At 52.5% G+C, this 15,753-nt stretch overlaps 1 protein-coding gene across 3 annotated transcripts in view; it reads right to left on the bottom strand.

Moving 5' to 3' along the window:
* Positions 1-254: 254 nt before the first annotated feature.
* Positions 255-15,753, bottom strand: part of Prkcz (protein kinase C zeta) — a 110,863-nt gene continuing 95,364 nt past the window's right edge. For all 3 annotated transcript variants that reach the window (XM_085690180.2, XM_048416759.3, XM_048416749.3), the window contains 8 exons: positions 14,332-14,418; positions 12,696-12,831; positions 12,346-12,433; positions 10,638-10,757; positions 9,829-9,908; positions 8,992-9,081; positions 2,861-2,976; positions 255-2,649 (listed from right to left, as the gene is read on the bottom strand). In XM_085690180.2, coding sequence (XP_085546306.1) covers positions 2,562-2,649; positions 2,861-2,976; positions 8,992-9,081; positions 9,829-9,908; positions 10,638-10,757; positions 12,346-12,433; positions 12,696-12,831; positions 14,332-14,418 — 805 coding nt within the window. In that variant the 3' untranslated portion in view covers positions 255-2,561. The remainder of the gene's footprint in view (positions 2,650-2,860; positions 2,977-8,991; positions 9,082-9,828; positions 9,909-10,637; positions 10,758-12,345; positions 12,434-12,695; positions 12,832-14,331; positions 14,419-15,753) is intronic.

Below are 15,753 nucleotides of genomic sequence, written 5' to 3'. Positions count from 1 at the left end.
GGATGTGCGGCAGTGGAGTCTGACGCTACAGTCGGACGTGGGGACCTCAGGAGGAAAGAGGTGAGAAACGGGAGTCTTCAGTTGTGAGGACAGACTCATTTCGGGGGGATGGTGACAGTGGTACTGGGTATCTGGGACACTTGTTCTGTTTTGTGTTGTGAGCCTAAATGTCTTCTAGGAAGGGACTTCTAGGGGACGGAGCAAAACCCTTTACTTTCCCCAGAAACCTACGTCGAACACAAGAACAGTAAGGGTGTTTTCATCAAAGTCTTTAATAGATGTGCAAGAATACGAACGACCTTGGCCGTGGAGGGCGAGAACAGCATCCACAGAAGGAACGCTGGCCAGCGATGGGCTCCACTGATCAATTGTACAAAACCACATGGTTATGGTCACTGCTTTACAATCATGAGAGTCACCAGTGTTCGTGAACCATTTTTTTAAAAGACACACGCTATCTTGCCCGGAGCCGTTTGCAAACGTTAGGGTATTTCCCACCCCACCCCCCCCCAGTCACATTTCAATACATCCTTTGCTTTCTTTAGTTTATAAAACAAATTACTATATATAAAAATCTCCCCTTCTGGTGGGCACAATGCTATTCACACATTTATACATGAGCAGCCGAACCAGTAACCAGCAAGTCATTTGGCAATAGGGCAGTATCCAAATATACACCCCCATTTCTAACAAACCAAGGGCCCCTGTGCTGTTTGGGCAAAGGAGTTGTTGCTCTCCCTAGGCAGCACACTGGGAGGACAGGAGCTAGCAGGAGCCGGTTTGCTCTTGGACCACTTGTGGGCTCTTCATCTTAGCAGCGTGGCTCATAGGTGGGTGTGACTGCACAGCCCTCAGACTGGGGCTCCAGCCACCTGGACATCCCCAGGCTGGGCTGGGCACCCATGGGAGGCCCAAACATTGGCTCTTAGGCTGTGTTTGCATTTTTTTTTTTTAGCCAGTTGCTGGGGGTTAGTCTTACTGATGGACACTAGGAGTGCTGGTTGAAATGTGTCCACGTTCAATGGGCGTTACAGAGCCACCCAGAAGCCTGGGCCGTCTGGGGCTCTGTCCCAGCACCTGGGGCTCTGTCCCAGCACCTGGGTTGGCTCTGATGTGTTCAGCGCCGGACATGGCGAAGGCCTGAGAAACCTGAGTGTATTGGGGCGAGGGCTGTGGGTGGCCACGGGGCAGCATGGCGGACAGCGCCTCTTAGTTTTCCTTTTCTCTGACTTAGATTTTTCGACAGGGCCTCCAGCCCCGAGGCGTGCATGAAGCAGCCGTGACTGGACTCCACCCTGCCTCACGTGGAGACGCCAGGTCTCGCTCTGGCAGGGTTGGGGGTATGTAGCCTGTTTGCTACCTGGGTCAGCCTGGCTCGGGGAGACCTGGGGTGCTCCGTTACTGGAGTGCGGCATCTCTGTCTCCTGCCCACTACCAAGGTGCTTAAATGATGGCTCCTGACACACCTGACCTGAGGACTTAGCTAACCTCTTTCCAGAAAGCCTCGGGCTGGCCTCCTGACTGCCTCTAATCTGAGGAGGAGGATGGCCAAGCACAACTGTTGTGGAAGCTGTCACACTTCCTCAGTATGAGTATGGGATTATGGGTATTCTGTCACATTAAGGCTAGGGTCCGTCACACACGTGTCTTTAAATTTTTCTAATCTGGAGTATTAGTGATAAAAATATTTTCCAAAAAATCTAATGTATAACACAAGACATCTTGGAGGCACTGGCTAGTGTTTTCAGAAATGTATTTTTTTTTTTTTGCAGATTTAGTTTTCAATTATTTTTTCCCTTTTTATTTATTTACCTATTTATTTGGTTTTACTGGTGCTTTGGTGAGCAATGTTTTAGAATCGCTATAATCCAGTTTCCCCCATCAGAGTCCACAGGGCTGGTGGGAACAGCGCCACCAACCTGGCCAGGATGTCACTGCAGCCTTGGACTACCGCGGCTAGCTGCGCTGGGTATGAAAATACATGTTAAATATTAACAACAGAACTTACCGGGATTTAGAAAAAACGTTCCGAATCTGTAACAATTCTCGTTGCAGTGCAATCCTGCAGGCACTTGGGTGCCCGTCCCCTGCCTACGTTCTGCCTGCTCGGAACACGCAGCTCCTCCTCATGTAGGGGCTGCGCTGGGGACGTCAGGTGGGTGCCACTCAGAAAAAAGGCAGCAGAGGAAGCTTCGACATCATCGGTACATTTTATTCCTCAGGGCATTACACGCTAACTTTCCTGGAGCGGGTCAGTGCATCGAGTTCTGTTTCTGTGGAAAATGTGCACCTTCAGAATGGCGTGACTGTCTTGCCCTCTGGTAGGGCTGCCACGGGCACAGGAAGCTATTCCTCCAGCACAAAGCCAGCCTCTGGGGCCTGGACACAAGAGACTGCTCTGTCCAGAAGTGCCTGCTGGATGCCCCTCTGCGGTCTCGGTGGCCAGCATCCCTCCTTGGCTGCTCGGAGCCTCGTGCCCAGCCTGGCATGCATATGCTGTGGTTAAGGGTAAAGTGACAGGGTCATTCACAGGCGTGTCCACAACGGAGACGCTCATGGCCTCACACGGACTCCTCAGCAGACAGCAGAAGCGGGTTGATGTACTCAAAGCCTTCAAACTCAGACTGGTCAATCCTCTTTATGACGTCCCTAGGAGCACAGGAAGGAGGTGAAGGGTGGCATCCGTGTTCCTCCCTCAGGCACCATCCTTCCCACCGGCCCACGCGGCAGAAGCAGGAACCCAGTTACGAGGCCATGCACTGGTCTGGGCACAGGCTGCCTATGGAGCTGGGCTACTCAGGACATGTGGGGGTGCAAATCAGGGTGTTTTGCACCTTGCAGGGTCCTGTCCAGGACTTACTCGTCATCTGGAGTCAGCTGCACGGGCTCACTGGTGAACTGCGTATCAAAGTTGTCCAGGCCATAGTCATCTGTGATCTGGGGCTGGAAGGGAGGCAGGGCTTGCTTCTTTTCCAGCTGAGAATATTGACAAGGGCGTGTCAGATGGTGACACGGTCAGATGGGTGTCGGCACCCTCTGCCCACTTCACATCTTTGTATGCACATAAATCACAGAATGAAACGGGAAACTCAGCTTTTCAACACGCCTGGCATTTGAATGCCAGCCCCCCCTTCAAAGTATAGAATCTAGGAGAAAATATCCAGTGCCAGGAAAAGTCTACTTCCTTAAAAAGTGATGGATGTACAGGCCCTGGAGACATGTGCCAGGGGAAACAATGTTCCTGCCAGTGGCTAGAAGCTTGCTTGCTCGCTCTCTTGCGCTCTCTCTCTCTCCCTCCCCTCCCTACCCCCTTTTTTTGGTTTTTTGAGACAGGGTTTCTCTGTAGCTTTGGTGCCTGTCCTGGAACTAGCTCTTGTAGACCAGGCTGGCCTCACAGAGATCAGCCTGCCTCTGCCTCCCGAGTGCTGGGATTAAAGTCATGTGCCACCACCGCCCAACAGGATTGGTTATTTATAATACAGCTGTTCAGCTGGATGGTGGTGCACACCTTTAATCCCAGCACTCTGGAGGCAGAGGTGGGCGGATCTCTGTGAGTTTGAAGTCTGCATGGTCTACAGAGTGAGTTTCCGGTCAGCCGGGGCTACACAGAGAAACCCGATCTTGAAAAACAAAAACCAAACAACTAAAATATATAGTTGTTCTTCTTCATCAAGCAGGGTCCTTGGGCCACACAGGGGCAACTACACAGGGAGGGTATTTCTGAGCATTCGGTGCCCAGCGCGAGAGAGCCTTCTTTCCTTGCGTTCATTCGGCTCTTCCAGGGGAAGGCGGGTGACAGCTGGTCCCAGAACAATGTATGGTTCTGTCCTCTGAGCCCCACAGCCCTGCCTGAGCTAGGGCTGCAGGCCTTGAAGAGACGGTATGAGTCTGCACTTGACCTCACATGTGGCTGGCATGGGAGCTGATGTCTAACGCTCCACCAGTCTATTTGATGCTGGCTGTGAGGTGGGACCAGGGTCTGGGTTGTAGTTGCATCTCCGTATTCTTAGAAACAAACCTTACCCAACAGAGGTGTGCAGCAAACATGGGTGAGCGAGTGAGACAGATGGATGGAGGTGTGGAGAGTGGCTGGATTCACGGCTGAGTAAGAGACTAAGAGCAAGCGAGGGTCCCAGCCTGCTAGGACAACAGAGGACCCGGGACTGGGTAGCCTGTGAGGTTTGTCCTTGTGTTCGGAAGGTGACTCTCTACCTCTAGTGAGGCACAACGGGAGCCAGTTCCCAGCACTGCTGTGGGCAGGGAGATTAGCAGAGAGCACATGGATGGGTACTGGCCATGCTGGCTTTTAGTGTCCAAGCAAAGAAATGCCCCAAAGGCCAGGACAGCGTTGCCACCATTGCCTTCTGAAGGCTGGGCAGTGAGGGGAGCTGGTCCTGGGCTTCAGTCTCAAGGGCACGGAGGTGTGCCTGGGGTTCGCAGCAGTGAGGACCCCATTTCCGATGCCTCCACCTGGCCGTGGTTCCCACAACTGCCTGTTTGTCTCTGGAGCCCTGTGCCTGGGCCTTTTGTGGGTGGCCCTTAATCCTGTCCCCCTAGATCTTCCTTTCTTTCCTCTCCTGGCCACAGGCACACGCCACGACCAAGGACTGGTTCTTTCCTTTTTCTTTGGCAGGTTGCCTGGGAAACCAGAGGGTTTTGTGACAATCCTACTTGCTTCCCTCTCTGGAGTCTTTCTCCTAGAAGCCTTGGACCTATTATTTAAACTTTAAAAAATTACATTTATTTAACTGTGTGTGAGTGAGTGGGCCTGCACGGGTCAGGGCACATGCGTGAAGGTCAGAGGACGACTTTCAGGAGACAACGCTCCCATTTCATCATATGCATCCCGGAAATCTAACCCGGGCTGTCAACTTGGTGAGGAGCACCTTTACCCGCGGACTGGTCCGGGCCCATTTAATTTGCCCGACAGGGGGCAGGAGAGGAGGCCATCGACTTCCTGTCGGGTCTCGCTGAGGTCAAGAGAGCTTGTTTTAGCCGCAGTCTGACTCACTCCTCGGGGTGGACCTGTCATGGCACCTGCCAGTAACTCGGAACACAGCAGGTTTCATGGCAGGGGGTAGCAATGCCCAGATGGCTGGTTCAACTCTGTCCGGTTCATGGTGGGTCAGGGACTGCGGCCGTTGGAAAGATCCGATGTGCTGTCAAACCCTGTCTGAGCGAGCACCAGACACGGAGGGTCTGTGGACAGACCCTTGTGGTAAGTAGCCCTAGCCAAGTTTCCAAAGGGAGTCAAGACGTTGCTGTACAGACTCATTTCTCTCAGAACCAATCTACTGACCAGTCACAGCCCTGCCTGGGACTGTGTCCAACAACTTTCCCACGGTCTTCATTTTACCATCAAAACCTCCTGGTGGAGACTTGGCAGCGGAGGGTGTGCCGGATGGCCCGTGATGGACTCTGTGTGCTCAGTGGAGCATATGCTCCTATTCTCACATCCCAGAGTGGGGCAGGAGGACTGGCCCCACAGGCCATCCCGGTACCCCTAGAGATGGCTGACAGGTGACACTGTCTCTCTCCAGAGCAGTGGAGGGGATGGGAGACGAGCCCACGGCTACGGTCCAGGGAGGACCCCAAACACCAAGCTCTAGGATGGGTGGCCGCTGCTGTGAATCTAGAGAGTAGAGGCTTAAAGGTTTTGGTAGCGCAAGGTCACTATCAGGAATGGTTTGCCATGAAGACGGTAGTTCTCAGATCAGCCACGGGGGTAGGCAGAAAGCTGTATCTCTGTCCCTAGAAGAGGGTTTCTCTTTCTCTCTCTCTCTCTCTCTCTCTCTCTCTCTCTCTCTCTCTCTCTCTCTCTCTCTCTCTCTCTCTCTCTGAGATAGGGTTTCTCTATGTAACAGCCCTAGCGGTCCTAGAACTAGCTCTTATAGACCCGGCTGGCCTCGAACTCACAGAGATCTGCCTGCCTTTGCCTCCCAAGTGCTGGGATTAAAGGCGTGTACCACCACCGCCCAGCTGAGGGTCTCATTTGTATCTCTACCCACTTACATTCATCAAGACTACCCCCCTGAACTTGTCTGAAGCAGAAACCCAGGATTCAGGTTGAACCTTCCCTCCCCAGTCTGTGAGGACAGCCACTGTTATGACAACTTGAGCCTGTCAATGATGCCCTCTGTCCCATAGCACTCAGGATGGAGGATGGTCCTGGGGACCTTAGAACAGACTGTGCCATAGGAACAGTGTCAGTTCAGGGAGGAGGTAGGTGTAGTGGGCTGGCTCCTGCCAGTCTACCAGGCTACTTACAGGGACCTTACCCCAAAAATAAGCCTGGCTCATCTAGAGGAAGATCCCCAAGAAAACTAGCCAAGAGTCCCAACAGACAGGCTACGTAGGCCGCTCAACAATCTAAGAACCAGAAGGTGGGTCCCACCCACGTGACCACCAGTGGGTGAGTGGACAAATACGTGGTTCATCTGTGCAATGCAACACCAGACAACCGTGAAGGCATGTAACATGTTTATCACCACGACAAAGATAATCCCTTGAAGATGCTTCACTGAGCAGAGCGTGCCAGAATGTGAGGCCACCTCCTGGATGCGCCTCCTTTCAAGGCAGAGTTGTGAATCGAATCGCAAGACAGAGCACAGTTGGCTATGGCCACGGAAGGATAGACGTGACGACCCACGGCACAAGTCCGCTGGGCTGGGGTGGAGAGGCTCTGCGACAAGGCTCCAGCCCACAAGATGTGCTAAGAACCACTGAGCCATGTGCACGAGGCAGGGGGAGACCTCCTCCGTCCCTCCCCTCTTGCTGCTCAGAACCACTTGGCTGGTTGGCATAGAGGCAGCTGGGCTGAAATGAGACACTATTTATATCATATCCACTCACTTATGGTGAGACAACGGTGATTGGAGACGAGGGCCTGGCTGCTACTGATGCCACATGGGAGGCCAGGGCCAGGGCCAGGGCCAGGGCCAGAGGAAGAACTCAGATTCTACAGGCTCAGAAGGGGTGGACCCTGGTGAGGCAGGCTCAGAGGAGGAGCAAGGCGGAGGGAGGGTGGTTAGGAGAGATGCAGGATTCTCCCTGTACCCCACTCATAGACCTGCCTGGTCAATACACGACTCCGTATCAGAGTGGGGGGTGACAGGTTTCAAAGACTGGGCAGGCAGTGAGCCTGTGGGTAACATTTGCCACTACGTGGCCTGGGCCAAGTTGGGCTGCATCGTGAAGAACTGAGTTAGAAAGAAACCCACGGCTTCCCTCTGATGCAGCCAGAGATAGAAAGTGAAATTAAAAGCTGACAGAATTGGTTCTTAAGTACCAAGGGCGAGTGAGATGGTTCAGCAGATAATGGCGCTTGATGCCAAAAACAGCCTCAGTTTGTCCCTAGACCTGTATCGTGGGAGGAGAGAACTGACTCTCAAAAGTTGTTCTCTGACCTCCATATGACACACACACACACACATAAACACACAAACACATACACAGACACACAGACACACACAGAGACACACACATACCCACACCCACATAAACACACACACAGAGACACACACAGAGACACACACACACACACAGACACACAGACACACACATACCCACACCCACATAAACACACACACACAGACACACACACACACACATACCCACACCCACATAAACACACACACACAGACACACACACACACACACAGAGACACAGACACAGACACACACAGAGACACACACATACCCACACCCACATAAACACACACACAGATAGACAGACACAGATGCACACACACACACACACACACACACACCCAGAGACACACCCACAAATAGAGACACACAGATACACAGATACACACACACACAGACACACATACCCACACCCATATAAACACACACATACACACACACACACAGAGACACACACAGACAGACACAGACACAGAGACACACAAATACCCACACCCACATAAACACACACACACAGACAGACAGACAGACACAGATGCACACACACACACAGACATACACACACAGACACACCCCAATGTTAAAACACGTCAATGCACCGAATAGATATTTACACCCAAACAAGGGAGTGAACGAGAGATTCTGGTTGTGTGGCTCTAGAAGAGATATGGGTTGGAGGCATCGCCTGTCCTGAGCACCTGTTGCCTCTGCAGCCTGGTCCCTCCCTGTTCCTCACAGTACGCTAGACAAACAGTCCTGTAAATAGAGAGTGACTGGTTGTACCGGGTGGTGGTAGCATACACCTTTGATTCCAGAGGCAGGCAAATCTAGAGAGAGAGAGAGACAGACAGAGAGAGAGAGACAGAGACAGAGACAGAGAGAGAGGCAGAGCGCGCGCTCCATGACAGCCAGGGCTACACAGAGAAACCCTGTTTTGGAAAACAAAAACAACAACAAACACGTGACTGGCTAAATGCTAGGCCGTCTGAAAAGGTCAAGATGGTTTTGGGGAGGAGAGTGTCCATGTACCACAGCTGGGCAAGTTCCAGATTTACTCAATGGGTTAACTTTTATATTTTCCCTCAAAATGGTGTATTATTTTGACACAGAGTTTCTCTGTGTAACAACCCTGACTGTCCTAGAACTCTCTCTGTAGACCAGGCTGGCCTCAAACTCACAAGAGATCCACCTGCCTCTGCCTCCTGAGTGCTGGAATTAAAGGCGTGCGCCACCACTACCCGGCTAAAAGGGCATATTTTATAGGTGACGTTTTAGTAACTTTCCAATCATTTATTTTGAAACAAGTTTTTTTGTTTGTTTGTCTTTCTCCTAATATCAGGAATGGACGCAACTCAGAACCTTGAAGTCTGTGCTTGCTACCCTGCCAGTAACTAGTGATAGGGCAGATGGGGTTTGGGCAGCTTTGGGAAACTAACCACACTAAACAAAGTGCCCCTCGGGGCCCAGACACCATTACCAGGCACCCAAGCGCACATGGGGCCACTCTGACTACGAACGAGTGCAGCCCATCTCACGGAATGGGCACAAGGACCCGAGGCTTACCAGGTCCCAGTCTATGCTGCGGAAGAAGGCATGGGACTTGATGTCAGAAAATCCAGTCTGCGGCCGGCAGCCAAGCCTCTCTTTGGGATCCTGGGGGGGGGGAGGGGTCAGAGTGCAAATAACGGTGAGTCAGGACTCCCAAGAAAACCCCTGATTCAGCCCCTACCCAACAGGATGACCCAGTTCCCCCCACGGGAGCTCACTGTCTCCAGCTGCTCTCCTGTCCAGCTGGGTGTGACCGTCCCTCTGTTGGAATCCCTTCCCCAAAGGGTTACTTTCTTAGTTTGTTATGCTAAGTATCAATAAAAATTAAACTCACTGGGCGGTGGTGGCACATACTGTTGATCCCAGCATTCAGGAGGCAGAGGCAGGAGGATCTCTGTGAGTTCAAGGCCAGCCTGGTATATAGAGCCAGTTCTAGGAAAAGTTCTACCAGTTCTAGCCAAGGCTATAGAGAGAAACCCTGTCTTAAAGAAAAAAGGAAAAAAAAAAAAAAGAAGAGTAAGCAAACTTTGGACTCTCATTCTTTTGGGGGTTGGAGAGATGACTCTCAGTGGTTAAAAGCACTGACTGCTCTTCCAGAGGACCAGGGTTCAATTCCCAGCACCCACATGGCAGCTTACAACTGTCTGTAACGCCAGTTCCAGGGGACCAGACACCCATGGCACAACATCAATGCACATGAAACAATAAACAAACAAGTAATAAAGTCTCTGAACACAGAGAGCCCCAGTGCCAACGCCTAGGACCAAACCCACACAGAACAGCTTCAGTAGGGGAACTCTGTCACCACCCGCTCTCCCAAGAGGGTATTCTGTCACCACAGCCAGAGCATACCTTATTTAAAAACCCTTTCAGGACGTGTGAGGCCTTGACGGACAGAAAGCGGGGGATCCGGATTGGCTTTTCCAGGATCACTGTGTGGATAGAACCCAAGTGAGATGACCCCCTGGCAGTGTTCACTCTTCCCGGAAGCCTACAGGACTCCTAAACACTGTTCGCTTTTTTTTGGGGGGGGGGGGTGGTGGCAGAATCTTGCCATAAATCCTGCTGGCTTTGAACTCCTGATTTTCTTGCTACGCCTTAAGTAGCTGGGATTATAAGGCCATGCGACCCACACCTAGCTTGAAACCCATTTTTAAGCCAGAGCTCGGACTTGTAGCCGCGGAAACCCTTCTTGTTCCAGACGCCTTCTGGGTCCTTCTAGGAACCTCCTGGTGGCACACATGGCACATACGTGTGAACCAACAGCTCCTCACACACTGCCTTTTGGTCCTAGGCACGTGGAGGCCTCTGCACACCGGTCACCAGAGGGCGCTGAGGGACAGCCCTGAGGGGCAAACTAATGGCCATTAACTCTGGTCAGGAGTAAGGTGTGTGTGTGTTGGGGGGGGGGAATGTGGGGCATGGGGGTGTGGCTGCCAGGGGCTACAGGGAGTGAACCTGGCTGGGCAGAAGGGGTTCTGGCTACATCAGAGCATTCTCCCTCTGGGTGACTGATGGTGAACTATGGTCACCTCACATTCTCCGCCAGAGGAGCGGCTCTGTACGGCTTGTTCTAGTGCTGAGGCACCAGCCTGGGCAGTGCCTTCCATCCACCTTTGAGAAGGGAAGAAAGAACATGCAGAGGCAAGGAGGCCACCAACCTTGGAAAAGGTAATCTTCAGTGTTCATGTCAGGGTTGTCCGTGATGATATCGAAGGGAGAGCGCCCAGCCATCATCTCAAACATGAGGACGCCCAGCGCCCACCAGTCCACGCTGAACCCTGGGGAAAAGCGGGCAGTCACTAGGCGGGAGGTGGCTGGGAAGCCGACACAGCCAGCCCATGACTGTGAATGCGCCAAAGGATGCCAGCATCCATCTTCGCGGGCGGTTGGATCGCTTACTGCCCCGGGCATCTGTTTCCTTAGACACTGCGGAGCTGGTGTGCGGCTGTGACTCCTCCACCTCACTGTGGGTTACCCAGGCTGTTACCTGGCCCTCTGGCTCTGCTGGGTTTGCTGCACAAACGTGCAGAATGGGTCCAAGAACGGACCCTGCCTTGCTCCAGTCATCATTGTTATATTATTATTATCATCTCGCTGGCCTTCAACTGTGACTGCTGCCCCAGGCTCTGGAGTGCATGCCACCATAACTGGCTTTCTTCTTGTTTTCATTTAAGGTTACAAAGTCTCCTTCTTACTGAGGAGCGCAGCTCAGTGGGAGAGAGCTCTACCTTCAATCCCCAGTGCTGTCCAAATAGAACCAGCCGGAATGCACTTCTCTGACGGAAGAATCAGTTTGCTATAGACCCTTCTGCCTTCACTACTTTTTCTTTCTTTCTTTTTTTTTTCTTTTCTTTTTTTCAGCTCTGTCCTAGACAGCCTGGCCATCCCTGCGGTCTCTGAACATCTGCTCCATCATACACAGAATCAGGTTGGAACCATGGCTGGTTCTAGACTGGTTTCTGGCTCCACCCTGCCATCTTTCCTTCTCTGGTTACCGAGCAACTGCAACTGAAGCAGCTTCTAGGAGCCCAGTCATTCTCTCGGTCAGTGATCCGCACACGCTGCCGGCTGCACACTCATTTATGGGAAGGTGTATTTATGACTGGCTTCACTGACGCCACCAGCATGAGTCAGGGATAAATAGCACATGTCTGTAATCCCACCTGCGTGACAGGAAAACTCTTGCATGCAAAGGTGGGTGTGTGCACAAGCACACGTATACCATGTATATGTTCATACATAATGAATCTGTGTGCACAATTAGCAAATGCACATGCACACACTTATTGCATGCTACATATTCTCCCCACCACATAGATGTATATGTACCTGTACATGTATGCCAGCCCATCTCCACACATGGATATGTATGATGGCTTCCACTCAAAGAGGAGGAGCAGATGTATACCGTTGTGTCTACAGGGTTTCCCAGATCGATTGCTCTCTGCTTTGGATCCTGACTGGGGCACTTCTACCATTCCCAAGGATACCTTGATTCTTCTACATATGCATGGCCAGTGGCCGTCAACCTGCGGTGCTGTGACCTGACCCTGGGTCTGTCTTATCTTTGTTTCAAGATCCTTTTCATCCTCCCCACCCTGGTCAGGGAGAGGACATTGTTCAGGGTCACCCAGTGGGCTTGAGAAGGTACGAAGGGGGTAACAGGCATCTGGGAGACACCAAGGGGTGTGGTGTGTTGTCTCCGGGTGCCACATGGCCATGGTGCTCTCCCTGCCTATTGTTGACAGGGCCCTTGTAGGGGTGGGCCGGGCGGGTTCCTGCTCCGGGTGAACATCGCCAGGTGGCAGGTGGCGACTTCTGTAGGGTGTCCGCCTACATTTGCCTCCTATGTGCCCCTGTACTCACCGTATTCTTCTCCTCGCAGGATTTCAGGGGCAATGTAGTTCGGGGTTCCACAGAAAGTGCTTGTTGTGTCGCCTGGGCCTAGGCCTTCCTGTGGGGACACAGTTATCAGAGGGGCGCCCTCACGTGCAGGGGCGCCCCTTAGGAGTGAACGGTTATAGGCAGGGGTGCCTCGGCATGGCCTAGGCCCTCCTGCGGGGACACAGTTATCAGCAGGGCGACCCTCACGTGCAGGGGCGCCCCTTAGGAGTGAACGGCCACGGGCAGGGGTGCCTCGGCATGGCCACCCGAGCTGTGCCCAGTCGGGATGACAAGGGCGGACAGGCAAGGCGGAGGATGGGCGGGGCAGGCACCTTGCACATGCCGTAGTCCGTCAGCTTAATGTGTCCGTCAGCATCAAGGAGGACGTTGTCCAGTTTCAGGTCCCGGTAGATGATCCCTCTCTCATGTAGGAAGTTGAGAGCAATACAGATCTCAGCAGCATAGAACCTGAGGTGGGGGCATTCTGTAGTCAGCAGAGGGACCGTGGCAGCCAGCCAGCCGGGGGCTGGCACACACAGATCCCCACAATGCATCCTGGTCACCAGGGAAATGCAAACTTAAATTATAGTGAGATTCTACCTCCTAGCCACCAGAATGTCTATTCAACACAACCAGAGTAAGTGGTGAGGACGTAGGAAGCTGGAGCCCTGTGGACCACTGTATGGAATTCACTGAATGAAAAATGTGTCCTCAGAACATGGAAACTGGGGCTGAGTGCAACATGATGGAAAAGCTCCTGCCTAGCTTCATCAGTATGGTCTCCAGCACCAGAACAAACAATCATGAAAAATAGAAAGAAGACACGCTAAACACCTTTACTAATGCACATGTGCCCAGGGCTGGAGATAGCAGAGGAGGACCAATAAGAACAATGCATATGTGAAAAATGCCATCACGAAACCCATTACTTTGTATGCTAATTTAAAAAACTGAATTAAGAAAAAGAAAAGAATTGGAAGCAGGGCCTTAAACACATATATTTAACACCTATGTCCACAGCGACCTTATTCATAAAAGCTACAATGTGGAAGCAAGCGCTGACGGGAGAGGGGACAGGGGACATGTGGGTGGGAAAGGCTGGCTCATGGTTGCAAGTCTGAGGCCTGTCTAGGTGACAGGGCAGCACGTCCCACTGCAGAAGAGATGACTACACAGTGAATCACGAAGACATCATATCAAGTCAAACATACAGAAAGACAGGTGACTTGAGATTCTGCTCAGGGAGAACTCTGGAATCAGACAGAGGTACCCAGGGCTGGAGATCAGGAGCCTGGGGAGTCAGCATTCACAGGTACAGGTTCCTTTGTGGGAGATAAAGAGGCTCTGTGTGTGGTGGTGGCGGCTGCGTAGCAGTGTGGTCAGCTTTATGGCTCTGAACTACCTATAGACTTAAAATCTCTGAAATGGTAACATTAATACTGTGTGCATTTTACCATGAGTTTTATAAAAGGCAAGCAGACAGGCAATAAATGGTTGCTGCTTCTGCCCACTTCCCTCGGAGGAAGCCTAGGTGATGATGCACAGGACTTCATGGAGGGGGGATCTAAGGTGGATAAGAAGGGGCCACCCGAATTTAAATCTCCCCAGCCTTCCTACAAGGCCCGGGCTGCAGGGGAAGCACCAGGACAGTGGGTTGGATGGCAGCCGTCCAAGGCCAGAAGCAGGACCAGTGGATTCTCTCTGGATGCCAGCAGAGACCTGCTGTGCTCTGCCACTGAGGGATGTGGGACTTACAGAGAGGAGGACAAAGCCAAGATGTCACGAATGTAAAAACAGCCCAGAGAGCCTGCTCTCCCGAGCGAGGGGCTTCTGCTCAAGGTCTGGGAGGGGCCAGCTTCCCCGGAGGTTCCGGAATCCCTTACACCACGGCAAAGTCCACCCTGCTCTTTTCACTGCTGGCCTGAGGGTGGTTTCCCCAGGCCACACTCTCCGTGGATCTGGACCCACCTGGCGTGCTCTTCTGGTAGCTTCCTCTGCCTCTGCATGTGGAACATGAGGTCCCCGCCGTTGACATATTCTATGACCAGGAACAACCTGGCAGGAGAGAAGGGCAAAGGATCAGGGACCAAAACTGCCCTGAAGCACGAGCTAGGTTCATTCTCGTCAAAGGCACCAGCAAGGTGGCCAGAGTGGAGTCTCCACAGGGTGCTAGCCTGCTGCCTCTCAGAGTGATTCCTAAGTACCTACAACTAGGGGGTGCGGGCCACCCGAGAGCTTAGGGAGGTCAGCAGAAAAAAACCCAGGGTGAAAGGAAAGCTGAGGCTGAGTTTGGCATTTCGATTGGTGAGGCATGAGGCATGGGTTCAGACCATGTTGGATGTGAGTTTATCACATGATACTAAGGTAGGACACTGTTTTCACAGAAGAAGAAAGAGACTTAGGCATTCGTTTGCTTATCATTTTGTCTCTGTGTTCCCAATGGTGCTAGGTCTGTTTTAGGGTGCACGCATGTTTGTGCGCACACGCACACAAAGGCAGAGATAGTGGCAGGGGCCCTGGGGTTAGGGATGGGTGAGCAGGTGACCAAAGAAGGAGCAGAGGAGCAAAGAGCTGGGGGCCGTCCTGGAGGTGGGACAAGTCTGGCTCAGATGGACTAAGGGGACCGACAGGGCAGGTGTGGACACATATCAGGGGACATGGATTAGGGGTTGGCTGCTCTAGTCTCTGCATGTGGATGGACCTCAGGAACGTGTAAAAGGACAGGGCCAGGAACCACAGAGACACCTGTCTACCTGGTGAGAGGGGGTCAGCGTGGATCAGGGAGGAGAGTGAGGAGAAGCCAGGCTGAGCTGAACGGATCTGCCAGCAGCCGGACAAGAATGGGCTTGACTCAGGGGTGCAGCCTGGCCGCTGGGGGCTGCAGGTAAGAGGAAGGGCAGCAGGGGTCAGGCAGAGGTCAGGATCCAGCACACGGCCCTCACGTCTCCTAACACTGGCCATGTGTTTTCTTTCACTAATGAGATCTTTGCTGCATTTAATAAGACTTAATTTTCAAAATCCAATTCACAATAATTTCCCGAGATGCCCCGCTGAGGGCACCTTGGGGACATCTGGGCTGGCAGCTCACATTTGCCTGGACTGTTTATCTGCAGTCTGCGGCTCACGGTTTGGAGGCCCACCAGCAGAGGGTGGGAGCCAGTGTTGGAAGGAACAAGCAAACCCTTCACCTCCTGGCTCCTGTAGGAGCTCTCAGCACACACTGGACTGAATGAACCTCGCTGGCTAACTGTGACTCTGCTGTGGGCAGATGCCTGCATTTGGCCTCCAAAGCTTGGGCAAGAAGCCAGGGAAGATGGAAAAACCAACATAGCAAGTTAACCGGCGATAAACCACTTGCCAAATTTCAAATTACATACTTATATGAAAAAC

Source organism: Myodes glareolus, chromosome 6, assembly GCF_982192425.1.
Source record: "Myodes glareolus chromosome 6, mMyoGla1.1, whole genome shotgun sequence".
NCBI lineage: Eukaryota > Metazoa > Chordata > Mammalia > Rodentia > Cricetidae > Myodes > Myodes glareolus.
The sequence above is the reverse complement of the archived record's forward strand: the minus strand, read 5'-3'. Positions and strand labels throughout refer to the sequence as shown.